This window comes from Telopea speciosissima, chromosome 9 (assembly GCF_018873765.1).
Source record: "Telopea speciosissima isolate NSW1024214 ecotype Mountain lineage chromosome 9, Tspe_v1, whole genome shotgun sequence".
In the NCBI taxonomy this organism is placed as follows: domain Eukaryota; kingdom Viridiplantae; phylum Streptophyta; class Magnoliopsida; order Proteales; family Proteaceae; genus Telopea; species Telopea speciosissima.
The window spans coordinates 38,759,748-38,773,338 of NC_057924.1; the positions used below are offsets into that span (position 1 = coordinate 38,759,748).

Consider the following 13,591-nt stretch of genomic DNA (forward strand, 5'->3'; position numbering starts at 1 on the left):
AAGGTTGGCCTAGGGTAGGTTGGGTTTAGGTTTGAATGTCAATTCATCAAGTTGGAATTCTTTGGGACTTGCACTGGGCCTTTGGGTCAAACGGCCAGTGCATCACCCAGAGAATGGAAACACAGCAAAGTAGGGTTTTATTCCTGGGTTCCCTTTGTTCTAAGTCATAATAGTTTCAGGGAGTGTTTGCATAAGTTTTCCCCATGGTTGCCTCAGGTTTTGGTCTCAGGGTCCTTTGGATCATGGCCATCGGGGCTCATCAGTGCACCCAAGGCATGGATGGCAGCAAGGGTGGATGGGGTAGTGTTTTAGGGTGATTTTCATGCTCCCCATACTATTCTAGGGCTGTGGGTAAGGATCCAAGAGGCTGGAATCAAATCAGACCCCAAACAGCAACATTAGCCATTTCACTGGGCGTTTGGGTGCAACTCCCAGTGCAACGCCCAGTCCCTGTTGGACATGGGTTTTGAATCCAATACTGGTTTTGGCTGCTGGTTTCTTTCCATTTCTGATTTGGGATGATTCCAGGGGGTAGCACATCACTTATTTATGCTAATTGAATGGTTCTATGGGCCCCCTAAACCCAATTTGCTAATGGGTAGATGGATTGGGTCCAACCATCAAAGGAATTCAAGCATACAAGGCTGAAATCAAACATGTAACTACTTTAATTCCTATAATTCATACAAGAACAATCATATTTACCCATTACAACAACTATCCTAAGCTATAACACACTAAATATAGCATGCATGTAAAGATCCATGCTTCTAGCCTATCATTTATATGATATATACATGTTTTTATCATAAAACTATCTATCTAACATGGCTGGAAACGAAATTTATGAACTAATAAGTTATGATTAGTATAGATAGCAAGTAAGACACAAGGAACTGAGCATGCATGGATGATCCATAGCTTTCCTAGTGTTCTAAATGATGAATTCATAGCAAGAACACTAATACATGGCCGTATAGCTATGGATTTTGGACTCATACACAAAGGACATAAGGTATAGCATAGTAAGATAGGTAGACTAAGCTCTAGTTTGGTTACCTTCAGCTAGGGAGAGGTCGGCCAAGACTCCTAACCTAATCTCTTCCTTCTTTTCTTCTTCTCCTTCTACTTCTCCTTCCTCTTCCTCTCTTCCTCTCTTTCATTTCTTTCTCTCCATGGTTTGAACAGTGGGAAGTTATGTTTTAAAACCCAGCCTTATATTTATAGGCCCAGGTTCACTAAGGCCTGTTTGGCCAAGGCTGCCCCCAAGTGAAAATGCATTTTTCACATGCTTTTCCCCATTTTTATATATGTAGGTGGGGCCCACATGGCTCTAAGGCTGGGGGATCCCTTCTATAAATCCTAGGGTATGATTTGGAGGTGTTTGATAGCAATGCTCATAGTTCCTTGAAGTTTGGAGTGGAAATTAAAAGTTTCAGCAACTCTAGGACTTGCACTGGGCGTTTGGGTCCATCCCCCAGTGCATCGTCCAAAGAATGCTGTTTTGCTGATTTTTGTAGTGGCCTTCCACAGGGGTTGGGGCTTCCATATGGGTACCTTCCCTTATTCATTTCTTAAGGCAAAACAAGTATGATTATGGGCATGGCCCCTAGGTACACATTAGGGAGAAATTACCTGGAGTCAGAGCCATACATCAGGTGATGGGTTGAGTAGTTGCAGGGTGTTGCAACCCACCTTCTTACAGGTATGCTGGATGTCATCTGCAGGGGCTTCCCGCTGATCTTAACCATAGGGGTTGACGCACCACAGGGTATTTGAGTGGGTAACCTCAGGCTCCTATTCTTCTAGCAAGGTCTTAGTCAGATTGAGGCAGGTTTAACATGTGGGAGATCACGGACTTCAATGTAAGAGAGCTTTGAGTGTTGATGCTTGAATAGCTCTCAATTTGGATTTAAAACTCACACCTAATGGTCTTTGTTGAATGGTATTTGAAGGGTTTCAAGTTATATGTTTAGAGCTCATTTGATGCTCTATTTATAGCCAAAAGTTAGGGGAAGTTTGAGTCACAACGGATAGAAAACGGTCATATTTTTGTCCATCCAGTCGACAGGATCATGTCTGTTGGAAATTATAGCCGTTGGAAGGCAAAAAAAATTACCCGATCAATATCCGGTCGATCGGACCATCGTCCCACTTAATTCGGTCAACCAGACCAAATGATTGGTACATATCCGTTTGGGTACTGCCAGCATCTGAATGAAATGACTGTTCATTCGGTCGACCGGATCACAGTCTAGATGCCCTGTTTGGCTTGATTTTGTTAATCTGTTTATGGGGGTTTTGCCGGGTTTTGCTCCAACCTTTTTCCAACCTTTTCTAAGATCAAGAGGGGTCTTAGAGCCTCCTAAGACCTCTACATGATGCAAATGCAACTTCATTAATGTTAAATGCAATTACAAGTATGCAAATGTGTTGTGTCAAAGTAAGTGCACCCGAACATCTTCATGAAGGTCTTTGACTTGATTTCTTCAAGTGATGTTCTTCAATCTTAAAAAGATCTTTAAAAGATCTTCATTACTTGAAAGGGCTTGGCGTGACTTCACAGTCTTGATCTTCCAAGCTTTGTTTTGAACATCCTTGTGCTTTATGTCTCTTGATTTCTTGGCTTGACCTTTATTTCATCATCAAACATGTTGACATAATAACACAAAATGGTTTGTACCAATGTGTTTCTTATCATCAAAACAATAGAGGTATGGAAGGTTTTTCCAGCAAGCACCTCCTTCCTTAACTCCTTGTCATTGGCACACAAATTTTACCCTGGAATCTAAGTATACCATCCTCCGATCTGATGAAGTCCGGATCTAGCTAATCGTTGGTCTGAGCTTTACCCAACAATTCTTGCAACTCTGTGTTAGTGGATTGGGCCTCCTTAATCTTCTCAATCAAGGATGGCAGCACAATGAGGGCTGTTAAGGTCACCACCGTATCGTCAATCAATACCTCAAGATCTAACCACTGAGCCTCCTCAATCAACCGCTCACATGAAGTGAAAGCCGCTAAGGATACAGTTTGTGATTTTCGGCTAAGAGCATCCACTACTACATTTGCCTTACTTGGGTGGTAGGGTATCGTATAGTCGTAGTCCTTTATCAACTCTAACCACCATCTCTACCTCATGTTCAGCTCCTTCTGTGTAAAGAAGTACTTCAAGCTCTTGTGGTCACTATATATCTCACTCTTCTCACCATACAGATAGTTGCGCCATATCTTCAATGCAAAAACAACTGCCGTCAGCTCAAGGTCGTGAGTAGGGTAGTTCTTCTCATAGTCTTTAAATTGCCTCGAATCATAGGTCACAACCTTTCCATTTTGCATCAACATGCAACCTAAACCCAATCTTGAAGCATCACTGTAGACAGTCATCCCTCCTGTACCATTAGGTAATGTCAAGACTGGTGTTGAACTCAACTTCTACTTCAACTCTTGAAAACTCTTCTCACATTCATCAGACCAATCAAATTTCACTCCCTTTCGGGTTAATTTGGTCATGGGGACAGATATGCATGAGAAGTTCTCAATTGATGAAACATCACTGTAGACAGTCATCCCAGAAAACTATGAATCTCACCCACATTCTTTGGTTCTTCCCAATCCATTACAACCTTCACTTTTCTTGGATCAACTTTAATCCCTTCAGCTGAAACAACATGACCTAAGAAGGCCACTTGTGAGAGCCAAAACTCACACTTGCTGAACTTTGCATACAACTTTTTTTCTCTCAACCACTGTAATACTGTCCTGAGATGTACTGCATGCTCCTCTAATTTTGAGTACACCAAGATGTCCGATGAATACAATCACACACTTGTCCAGTACATCTTGGAAAACCCAATTCATCAACTCCATGAACGTTGTTGGAGCGTTGGTCAAACCAAAAGACATCACCAGAAACTTGTAGTGACCATAGCATGATCGGACTGTTATCTTGCTAATGCCACTCTCCTTGATCTTCAATTGGTGATACCCATACCTCAAATCTATCTTGGAGAATACTCTAGCTCCCTGAAACTGATCAAACAAATCATCGATTCTAGGTAGTGAGTATTTGTTCTTGATTGTGAGCTTATTATGCTCCCTATAATTGATGCACATCTTCATGGTTCCATCCTTCTTCTTGACGAAGAGGATTGGTGCTCCCTATGGAGACACACTAGGACGGATGAAACCCTTCTTCAACAAATCTTGCACCTGCTTTTGCAATTCCTTCAACTCGGTTGGTGCCATTCTGTAAGGGGCATTGGATACTAGTGCCACTCCAAGTAGTAAGTCAATGGCAAACTCGGTTTCCTTGTTGGGAAGCAACTCAGTTAGATCATCTGAAAACATATCCGAAAAGTCTGTCACAACCCCCAACTCTTCCAAAGGTTTCACTTTGGCCTCCATGTCAATCACTGAAGCTAGGTAGCATTCACACCCTTGATCCATGTGTCTTTTGGCTTGAAGAGTCAAGATTATAAGCCTCTTGGATCGCTTCTTTCTATCACCCTTGAATACAAACTCCTCTCCATCAGTGGGTTTGAAAACAATTTGGTGCTCTACACAAGCCAAGTTTGCCTTATAGGTAGCCAGCCAATCGATACCAAAAATTACATCGTAGTCCTTCATATCCAACTCCACAAGGTGTGCGATCGTATCCCGATCACAGATCAGCACGGGGTGTGGCTCATAAACTATGTCTAAGCCAACCACACTCCCAGTAGGTGTACTAACCGCTAATCCTTGCACCAGACCCTTAGGATCACTGCCCATTTTCTTGTCAAAAGAAGAAGATGCAAAAGAGTGTGATGCTCCCGAGTCAAAGAGAACGTATATAGGGATAGAAGCAATAGAAATGGTACCTGACACAATACCATTTAACCATGTATGCATGAAATGACATGATGCAAAATATTAGTTCAAGTAGCTCAAAGTTGAGGTGTTACCTGTTAGCACTCTAGGTGTTGCCTCAGCCTCAGCATCAGTCATAATGTATGCTTGGGCTGGGATTCTATTACCTTGTGTCGACAATGGGGGTTTACCAACCAGTTTGGAATGAGATGTTTGTGAAGCTAAAGGCTGAGCTGTAGTCCATGACACCCAAGGCTTAGGCTGAGGGCAAACCTTGGAGATATGTCCATACTTGTTGCAGTTGTAACACTGTATAGAACCACCAGTAGGTAGGGATGAAGCTGCAGATTGAGCAGGTTGTGCGGGCTGAGTTAAATTCGCATGCTTGTAATACATAGGAGTATAGCTTGAGTACTGTGCTCGTGGGAACTTTCTCGGATTACGGCTAAATGATGTTGTGGTTGTCCTCTTACCATGACCCGATTGAGTAAGTTAAGAGTTACGCTGCCAGTCCTCAATGGATTTAGTTACTTGGACCATCTTAGCATAGGTTTAGGGTCCATGGGACACCAAGATCGAGCTTATCCCCGGCCTCAAACCTTTCTCAAATCTCTTACCCTTCTCAACATCATCCTTCAAATGAATGGGGGCAAAATGGAACAGCTCTTCAAACTTCTGCTGATATTTAAGGACTGATTTGGATCCTTGAGTGACATCTATGAACTCCGCAGCCTTTCTTTCACAGTAGCTCTCTGGAAAATAATTCTCAAAGAAAGCCTCCTTGACTTGCTCCCAAGTAAGGTTAGGATGGGTAACAACAAGGTTAGGCTCCGTCAATCTCAACCAGTCATCAGTTTCGCCTTTCAACATGTAGACGGCACACCGAATCTTACAATCTTTGGTGCAATCGATCATTGTGAAGGTCTTCTCCATCTCCCGGACCTACACTGCTGGGTGTAATGGATCTTTGTTTAACCCGATAAATTTCATAGGCCTCATCTTTTGAAACCTCTCAATAATCTTTGTGACATCCATTTGTACTTGAGCCGACTGAACCGCCACCACAGGAGTTGGGGGTGGAGGGGGTGGGGTATAGGCTGCCGCCCTAGCCCTCTCATTAGCTTCATACTGGGCTATCAAATAATCCGCAAACTCCCTTTGCTGCTGCTGGAAAGTATACCTCATCTCATCCCGAAACTCCCTCATCGTATCACCAACCAATTGACTCACATTATGAGCTGTGGTGTACCTAGGGGCATCCGAAAAGGGATCATCGGAAGTCCCAGCCATGTCTCGATCATAGCCCCGACCAGGTGTAGGCGCCCTAGGACCACGGCCACGACGTCCGCGTACCATTATAGGTTTCCTATAAGGAAGAGAGCACCATTGTTAGTCTCACAATAAAATAATAATAAACTAATTGAATAAATATCTTGGGGTGAATTATGAGCGGTATGGTGGATACACACAAGTGGGAAATTGCCAAAATATTGGGTGCAAGTAGGCCAAAGAGCCAAAAATAACAGAAATTGCCAAAATTGCATCCAGCGGTTGATGGGCTGCAGCTAATACGTATAGTCCGCAGGCTATCAACCACTAGCTGCGGTCGATGCATAGTGGTTAATAGGCTGCAGTTGATGCATTTTCAGGGTATTAGCCACTGGAGCGGTGCCTAGTTTTTAAAAGAAACACGAGCTGCAGCTCGTAGTACTCATTTTTTTTAACCCGAATATTACCTGGGACCCGGGCTGGCCCCTAAGCTTTTATTAGAATCATGAACAAATAATAAAGAATATAGGGGGGGGATATTCCACCTTACCCCAACCCATGACAAGTACACACCACTCAAGATTGTTTAACCGCCCAATACAAGAGCAAATAAAAATAAAAAATAAAAGCCATTAGCTTCGTAGGACAGGAAGACCAGCCTTGTCCTCACGGAAAATGGCTTGAAAAGGACCCATAGGCATGCTCCCAGGCTGAAAACTAGTAGAAATCTCCGCTTGACAGGAGAACTTGGCTAACCAGTCAGCCGCTCTGTTGCTCTCCCAGTAAGCAAACGAAACACAGGTCCGAGTAGAAGCTAATAACCCTTGAATCTCCTTGTAGTAGTACCATCCTCCCCATAAGCTACAACTCTTCAGATTAACTGCCTTGACAGTTGCCTCTGAGTAGTGACCCTTGAATCTCCTTGTAGTAGTACCACATCCATGAAACCCAACGACTTGCACAAACTCAGCCCATCCCTCAATGCCCTAAGCTCCGCCAGTGAGTTAGTATAAGGGCCATAAAAATTAGAGAAAGCTGCCAAGACTTCCCGTTGTTGGTCTTTAATGATCCCTCCCCCTCCACCCAAGCCTGGGTTACCACAGCAAGCACCATCAACATTCAACTTTATCAAGGCAAAGGGGGGGCACCAGTAAATCGGGATGGGTGGCTTGCTCCTGGGGGTAGGTGCTGACAGGCCAAGACACTGCAAAACCAATCCTTCCCTTGCAGAACCGTGAATGCCTACCTTGGCTGTATAGGGTAGCTCCCTCACCCAGGCTTTGATGCATTCAATTATGGAGCTAGCTGTCCGCCTCTTTTCATCATGCCTTTTGAAGTTCCTCTCCTTCCAAAGTTCCCAAATGATCAAGGATGGCAGAATCCCAGTAATAAATGCATTGAGGCCATAGCCATCTGCCAAACCCTGCCAGAATAAAACCCTGCTTCTAGCATCCTGGGTGGGAAGATGGGTAATGTTAAATAACCTGGAGAAATGGTCACATACTCTAGCCGTTGTGCCTCCAGCAACAAGGCAATGGTCCATCGTCTCTCTTCAGGGCCTTCCACAGCAGGAGCATTTTGAAGCAAGAGGGATACCCAACGCCATCAAGGAGTCGTCCGTTGGTATCTTACCATTCAGAAGCTACCAAGAGAAGAAACCACTTTCACCGAGAGTGTGCTATTCCAAAGCCACTTAGTATAGGGAACTGTTGGTGACCCACCCCGCACCACATTCCAAACAACCTTGGTAGAGAACAAGCCATTGCGAGAGAGAGTCCAAACCAGCACATCCTCGCAATCTGACAAGAAGAAAGATCTTGACGAGATATACTCTCTAATAGAATCTGAGTCTATGCTGTCCAATACTTCCTGCTTCTAGGAGCCGTCCTCACCAATGGCATCTTTCACCCACAGTCCCACATCAACCACAAGCCCTTTATCCATGGTGTCTATCAACGGGCCAAATCCCATCCAGTTATCCAGCCAAAAGAGAATATTGCCTGCCCCTAGCAACCATCTAGAGTTGTTTAAAAGGACATCCTTGTGCTCCAAGGTGTGCCTCCAAGACTTCGAACCAGTTCTAGCAGCTTCTGAAAGTGCCACATGCTAATTTTTAAAAAACTTAGCCTTGAAAAAATTGCTCCCCTAGGACCCTCCACAGGCCTTTGAGCCTGAGGGAAAGCCCAACATCCTCCAGCAGTCTAATCCCCAACCCACCTTCCTCAATCGGCCTGCAGACCCTATGCCAGCCAACCCAGTGCTTTCTCTTTCCCCACTCCGAACGGCCCCAAAGGAAATCAGTAAAGATACCATAGATGCACTGAGAAATCGCCTTGGGAGGAGCCAATGTCGCAAGAACATGTATTGGGATCGAAGATAGCACATGCTTTAAAAGCGTGATCCTGCCTCCTACGGACAACAATTTACCTTGCCAGCCTGCCACCTTGCTTCTAATCTTCTCAATCAAACCATCAAACAGACAAATCTTCAGCCTTCTCGAATGGAGAGGTGCTCCCAGGTTATTGATAGGGAGAGTCTTCCTAGGGAAACCAGTAATCTCCCGTACTAGGCGGGCTCTAGCAGAAGAAGCCAATTCAATCAACATAGAACAGCTCTTCTGCCTATTGACCAGCTGACCTAAGAAGCCTTCATATCTGCTGAGAAAACCCATTATTTGCTTAAGCGAGCCCTTGAGTGCCCTAGAGAAGATGATCGTGTCATCAGCAAAAAGGCAATGAGAAACCCTAGCGCACCCTCTTGGAAGCTTGTAAAAGGAAGTATGCCCCTCCACAAACAGATTTTTAATTCCCCTACTAAGAACCTCCTCTGCAATAATGAAAAGAGTTGGAGAGAGGGGCTCTCCTTGCCACACCCCTCTAGTTGATTTGAAGAAGCCCAACTGTTTACCCCCCAGCAGTGTAGAGAATCATTAGTTAACCACCATTTTCTTTATCAAGCTGATCCAGGCTTCACTAAAACCAAATTTTGAGAGAACCTACCAAAGAAAGACCCATTCCAGCCGATCATAGGCCTTCGCTATGTCCAGCTTGAGAATAACATTGCTCCTCCTAGTTTTCCTATTGATATCTTGGGCAACTTCTTACACAATGGAGATTGAGTCATGAATAATTCTGCCTTGCACAAACGCCCCTTGCTCCTCCACTACGACAGAAGGAAGGATACCTGCCAGCCTAGATGCAAAAATCTTGTAAGCAAAATTGCAGAGGCTAATAGGGCGGAGATCATACATTACCTCGGGGTTCTCCTTCTTAGGAATGAGCACCACGTTTGCAGAGGTGAAGCTCTTGGGCAGCTCCCCTCCAGCAAAAAAGTCCTGGACCGCTGCCCAAATCTCCTTACCAACCACATCCTAGCAAGAGGTGAAGAAATAACCTGAGAACCCATCAGGACTCGGCACGCTCGCACAAGACAAGGAGAAAACAGTCCCCTTGACCTCCTCCAACGTGGGCGACATAAGAAGCACTGCATTATCAACCTCAGAAACAACTTTAGGAATCACAGAAAGTAGATCAACCACCACACAACCCTGAGAAGTAAAGATATCTGTGAAGTACAGCACCGCCTCTGCTTGGACCCCCTCTGGGTCCGTAATCCATTCACTATCCCCCCCCCTTTGATTCTCTGAATATTGGTCTACCTCCTTCGAAGGTTCACTATAGAGTGAAAGAATTTTGTGTTTCGATCCCCCTCCTTTAACCAAGTCACCCTGGACTTCTGCTTCCAGAAAATTTCCTCTTGTAAGAGAATCTCCTTCAAGTTTTCCTTTGCTGCCAACAAAGCCTCCCTGGAGTCATCGTAGGCTTGTTGGCCAAAAGCAACCTCTGTCCTACACACAATGTCCTCCGCATCCTTGACCTTCTGGTGGATGTTGCCAAAGGCCTCCTTATTCCACTTTCGTAGCGCACTACGAAGGAACTTTAACTTAAAAAATAGCACAGAGAGAGGGGAACCAGACATCGGCCGGGCCCACTGGTCCCTGATAAAATCATGAAAGTTTGGGTGCCTGAGCCACATCTGTTGAAATTTAAAGGAAGAGAAAGCCTGTTGTCTAGCAACCATGAAGGAAAGCCCAATGGGCGCATGATCTGAACATGCTTTGTGGAAATAGGTGACAGCGCTCCTTGGGAAGACAGTAAGCCAAGCAGTATTAACCAGGAACCTGTCCAATCTAGCCATCACTCTACCAGCCCCAACTTGATTATTAGACCAAGTGAACATATTGCCAACATAGCCCGCATCAACAAGGCCAGCCCTACTCACAAAAGAGGGGGACACAACAGCATTAAAGTCACTCCCCACTGCCCAAGGGTGAGGTACTTCCCCAGAGAAAAATTTGAGCCTCTCCCACAAGTCCCTTCTTTCCACATTTGAGCAACGACCATGAACATAGGAAAAAAGAAACGTCCCCCTGCTGGCTTCCTGACATTCGAGGGAAATAAATTGATCATGTTCCTCCACCACTCTGACTGTCAGAGAGGCCCTCCAAAAGATCCAAAGTATGTCCAGCACATGTAAGGAATCTAACCCAATTTTCCGCATCACAAACCGCGCCTTTGAGGCCTGGGCTTTAGGTTTAGAAATAGCAACAATGTCCACCTTGTGCAAACTCACCAAAGATTTCAGCTGCCTGATCGTGGGCTTATTTCTAACTCCTTGTGCATTCCTAAAAACACAACTCATAAGGAACCATTGCTAAGAGGAGCTGTCGATCGCATCGATCTCGTAACCCGTCTTTGGCCTGCATCCCTGTTTTGTCTTCCCTGCCTAGCCTTCTTTATCTTCTTTCTATCATACATAAACGCTGCACCAAGGAACGCTGTTTTGGGATGCACACGGCTGCGCACCCGACGCCCTGCTGGCGCGGAAGCACTGCTCCCTGGCTCTAACCTCCCAAGGGTATTGCGGACCCTCTCACCCAGAATGGTGCTGAAGCCCCTCAAACTCTCCACCATTTCTTGTCGATCCAACACTGGTTCAGGCAAGCCCGAGACACAACCATCATCCTTAGAACCCAAGGGCAAAACTCCTTTAACAAAATAACGCTGTGATCCGTCACCTTTAGGCTGCGAACGAGCGCAAAGTGCGACACTGCCAACATCCAATGAAGGGCCTAAGGTCACTGGACCCACCATCGTCAAGCAAGGATCCTCCAAACGGCCTTCCCCCACTCTGGCTTCGATGCCGTCAGAACAAAACTCACCATCCTCAACGGCCTGAGTGCCATTTTCCACCACTGGCTGCGTCAACAGGAGCCCATCGCCCTCCCTGGTTTCCTCGGCATCATCGCAGGGCTGTACGTCCTCCTCCACAGGCTGGAGACAGCCACCCTCAACAATCGCTGGACGCTCCTTCCCACTTGCAGGCCCTTGTCCCCTGTCTACCGAAGCCACTGGGGAATCAATCGTGACACCATCGACAGGCAGTGCATCATTGGCCACACCTACCCGCTGAACTATAGACCTCCACCGTCCTCCCCTCCGGCGAGGAGGCCTCGCCAAGCTAGGCGCAGGCTCACCGGAGGCCCCTGTACCTCCACGGGAAGTTCCCTCTCCCCTAGGAATAAAAACCCTTGCTCTGTCCCTGTTAGAGCGTCCTCCACGAGCGATGCCAGCTATTGCAGCACCCTCCGCTGCTCTAGCTTCATTTGTCCTACGAACAAGTCTCCTGCAGGCCTTGTTCCTGTGCCCCAACTTAGAGCAAATATCGCAGTAGGTAGGCCTACCCTCATAAACCGCCTTTTGGTAAAAGCCCGACGCCCCATACCCAATCTAGATCTTCGTTGGGAGCGAAGCACACAGGTCAACCTCCATACACACCCTTGCAGCCACGGTTCTAGTGCAGTTTGCTATTGCTCCGTCAATACGCAAAACCCTGCCAATAGCTCCTGCGATAGGGACAAGGAAATTCCCTTGATAAAGATTGACAGGAAGCGCCGGCAAGAAAACCCACAGCGGCGCCATTGGAGACTCCCATCCAGAAATAAAATCCGATGACCACCACATGAAACGAAATAGAAAGTCCTGAATGTGCAATTGGGCCTTAAGCCAAACATTCACGAAGTCTTCCTGATTCGCGAAACGCAGCAGCACATGGCGAGGATCCAGGGTCGAGACGACCACGTCGCCCTGTAGGAATAGAACCTTCTGAAGATGCTCCTTAATCTAGAAAAGAGGAGGTTTTCCGTAGCTACACTTGACCATAAGCGAAGTCGCAAAAACCCTCTCAGAGATTTCGAGTTCCTCCTTGGAGAAGAAGACCGCAGGCTCTCCAAAATGCGAAGTGGGTTTTTTGATTTCCACATGGACAGGTGGCAGAATGGCTGATTTGGAAACCACAGTACCATATGACGCTGTCCCACCTACAGCAGACCCTGGGAGGGGAGTGGGATCAGGGGGCATGCCTCCCGAGGAGGGGGGGGGGACCGCCATGGCAGAAGCACGAGGGAAAACCTAAACTCGTAGTGCTCATTTGTTCTCAACCAAAAATGCCAAAAGGGGAGCCCTAAACACCCAAGGAATGTCTCTCCAACCCTAGGGGACTTCATCCAAGCCTCGGCATCGATTTTCTACCACCAAATCTCCGTACAAGGTATATCTCACCACTCTCAGTCTCTGTTCTCTCATCCTCTCCATTCCAACCGTTCTAGGTTAGGTTTTGTAACTTTTTGCTTGAGATTCTCAAGAATGTTTTGCACTCTTTGGTGTTTATGAGTGATTGATCCATGAATGCATGATAGTTTGGGATTCGAGAAGGTCTATGGTGTATGTCTTGATGCCTCCACCCACGTCCTCACTTCCAAAAGTGGGTTTTAATGGCTTTCGCTCAAATCTGCAAATTTTCTTGGGGATTTTAGACAATGTGGTTTGGTGTTTCAATAGAATAGATGTTTGCATATTAAACGCACACCAAATCATACATCAATTTCAATAATTAAATTATTACCTTAGATTGTTTAATTCCTAGGTTTTTCTTTGACTCTAACATTAGGGCTTTTTGCAATTTTTGCTCCAAATGGATCAATCTCCCGCATTGCTACTGTCCTATATGGTAACAATAGATCGATGGGGGTGGTAATAAAATTTGTTGAGCTAGTCCTAGCATGTTTGCATTATGTTCCTATTATTATGTTTTCTTTTGGCTCAATTTTCCTAATTGTTTCCTCTTCTCTTGGCTTTGGTTGTACAAATCTATGGTTAATGATTTTGATGCTCATTGGTTACATTTGGCGAAGCATGAGAACCTATGGCCGGAGTTCAGAAATTGTTACACCCCCACCCCAGATATCCCCTTATACCCGAGGCAGTTTAGACCTTACCCAACGGGAATTGTTTTAGGGCTATGGTCAACACTGATGACTTTGAACTGGAAATACCATAGAAAGATTCTCCTCAAAGACTTGGAAGTGTGGGCCAAAGCCCCGCCCCGCCATTTTTCTTGAAGTTTGGGCCTT

The 13,591-nt window shown here is 45.7% G+C and overlaps 1 protein-coding gene across 1 annotated transcript; it reads right to left on the reverse strand.

Annotated features, from left to right (window-relative positions):
- Nucleotides 1-4,161: 4,161 nt before the first annotated feature.
- Nucleotides 4,162-5,784, reverse strand: LOC122638879. The gene is made up of 3 exons (XM_043831729.1): nt 5,451-5,784; nt 4,947-5,192; nt 4,162-4,862 (listed from the first exon to the last, which is right to left on the reverse strand). The coding sequence occupies exons 1-3, from the start codon at nt 5,782-5,784 to the stop codon at nt 4,162-4,164; spliced, it is 1,281 nt and encodes a 426-aa protein (XP_043687664.1).
- Nucleotides 5,785-13,591: the final 7,807 nt, after the last annotated feature.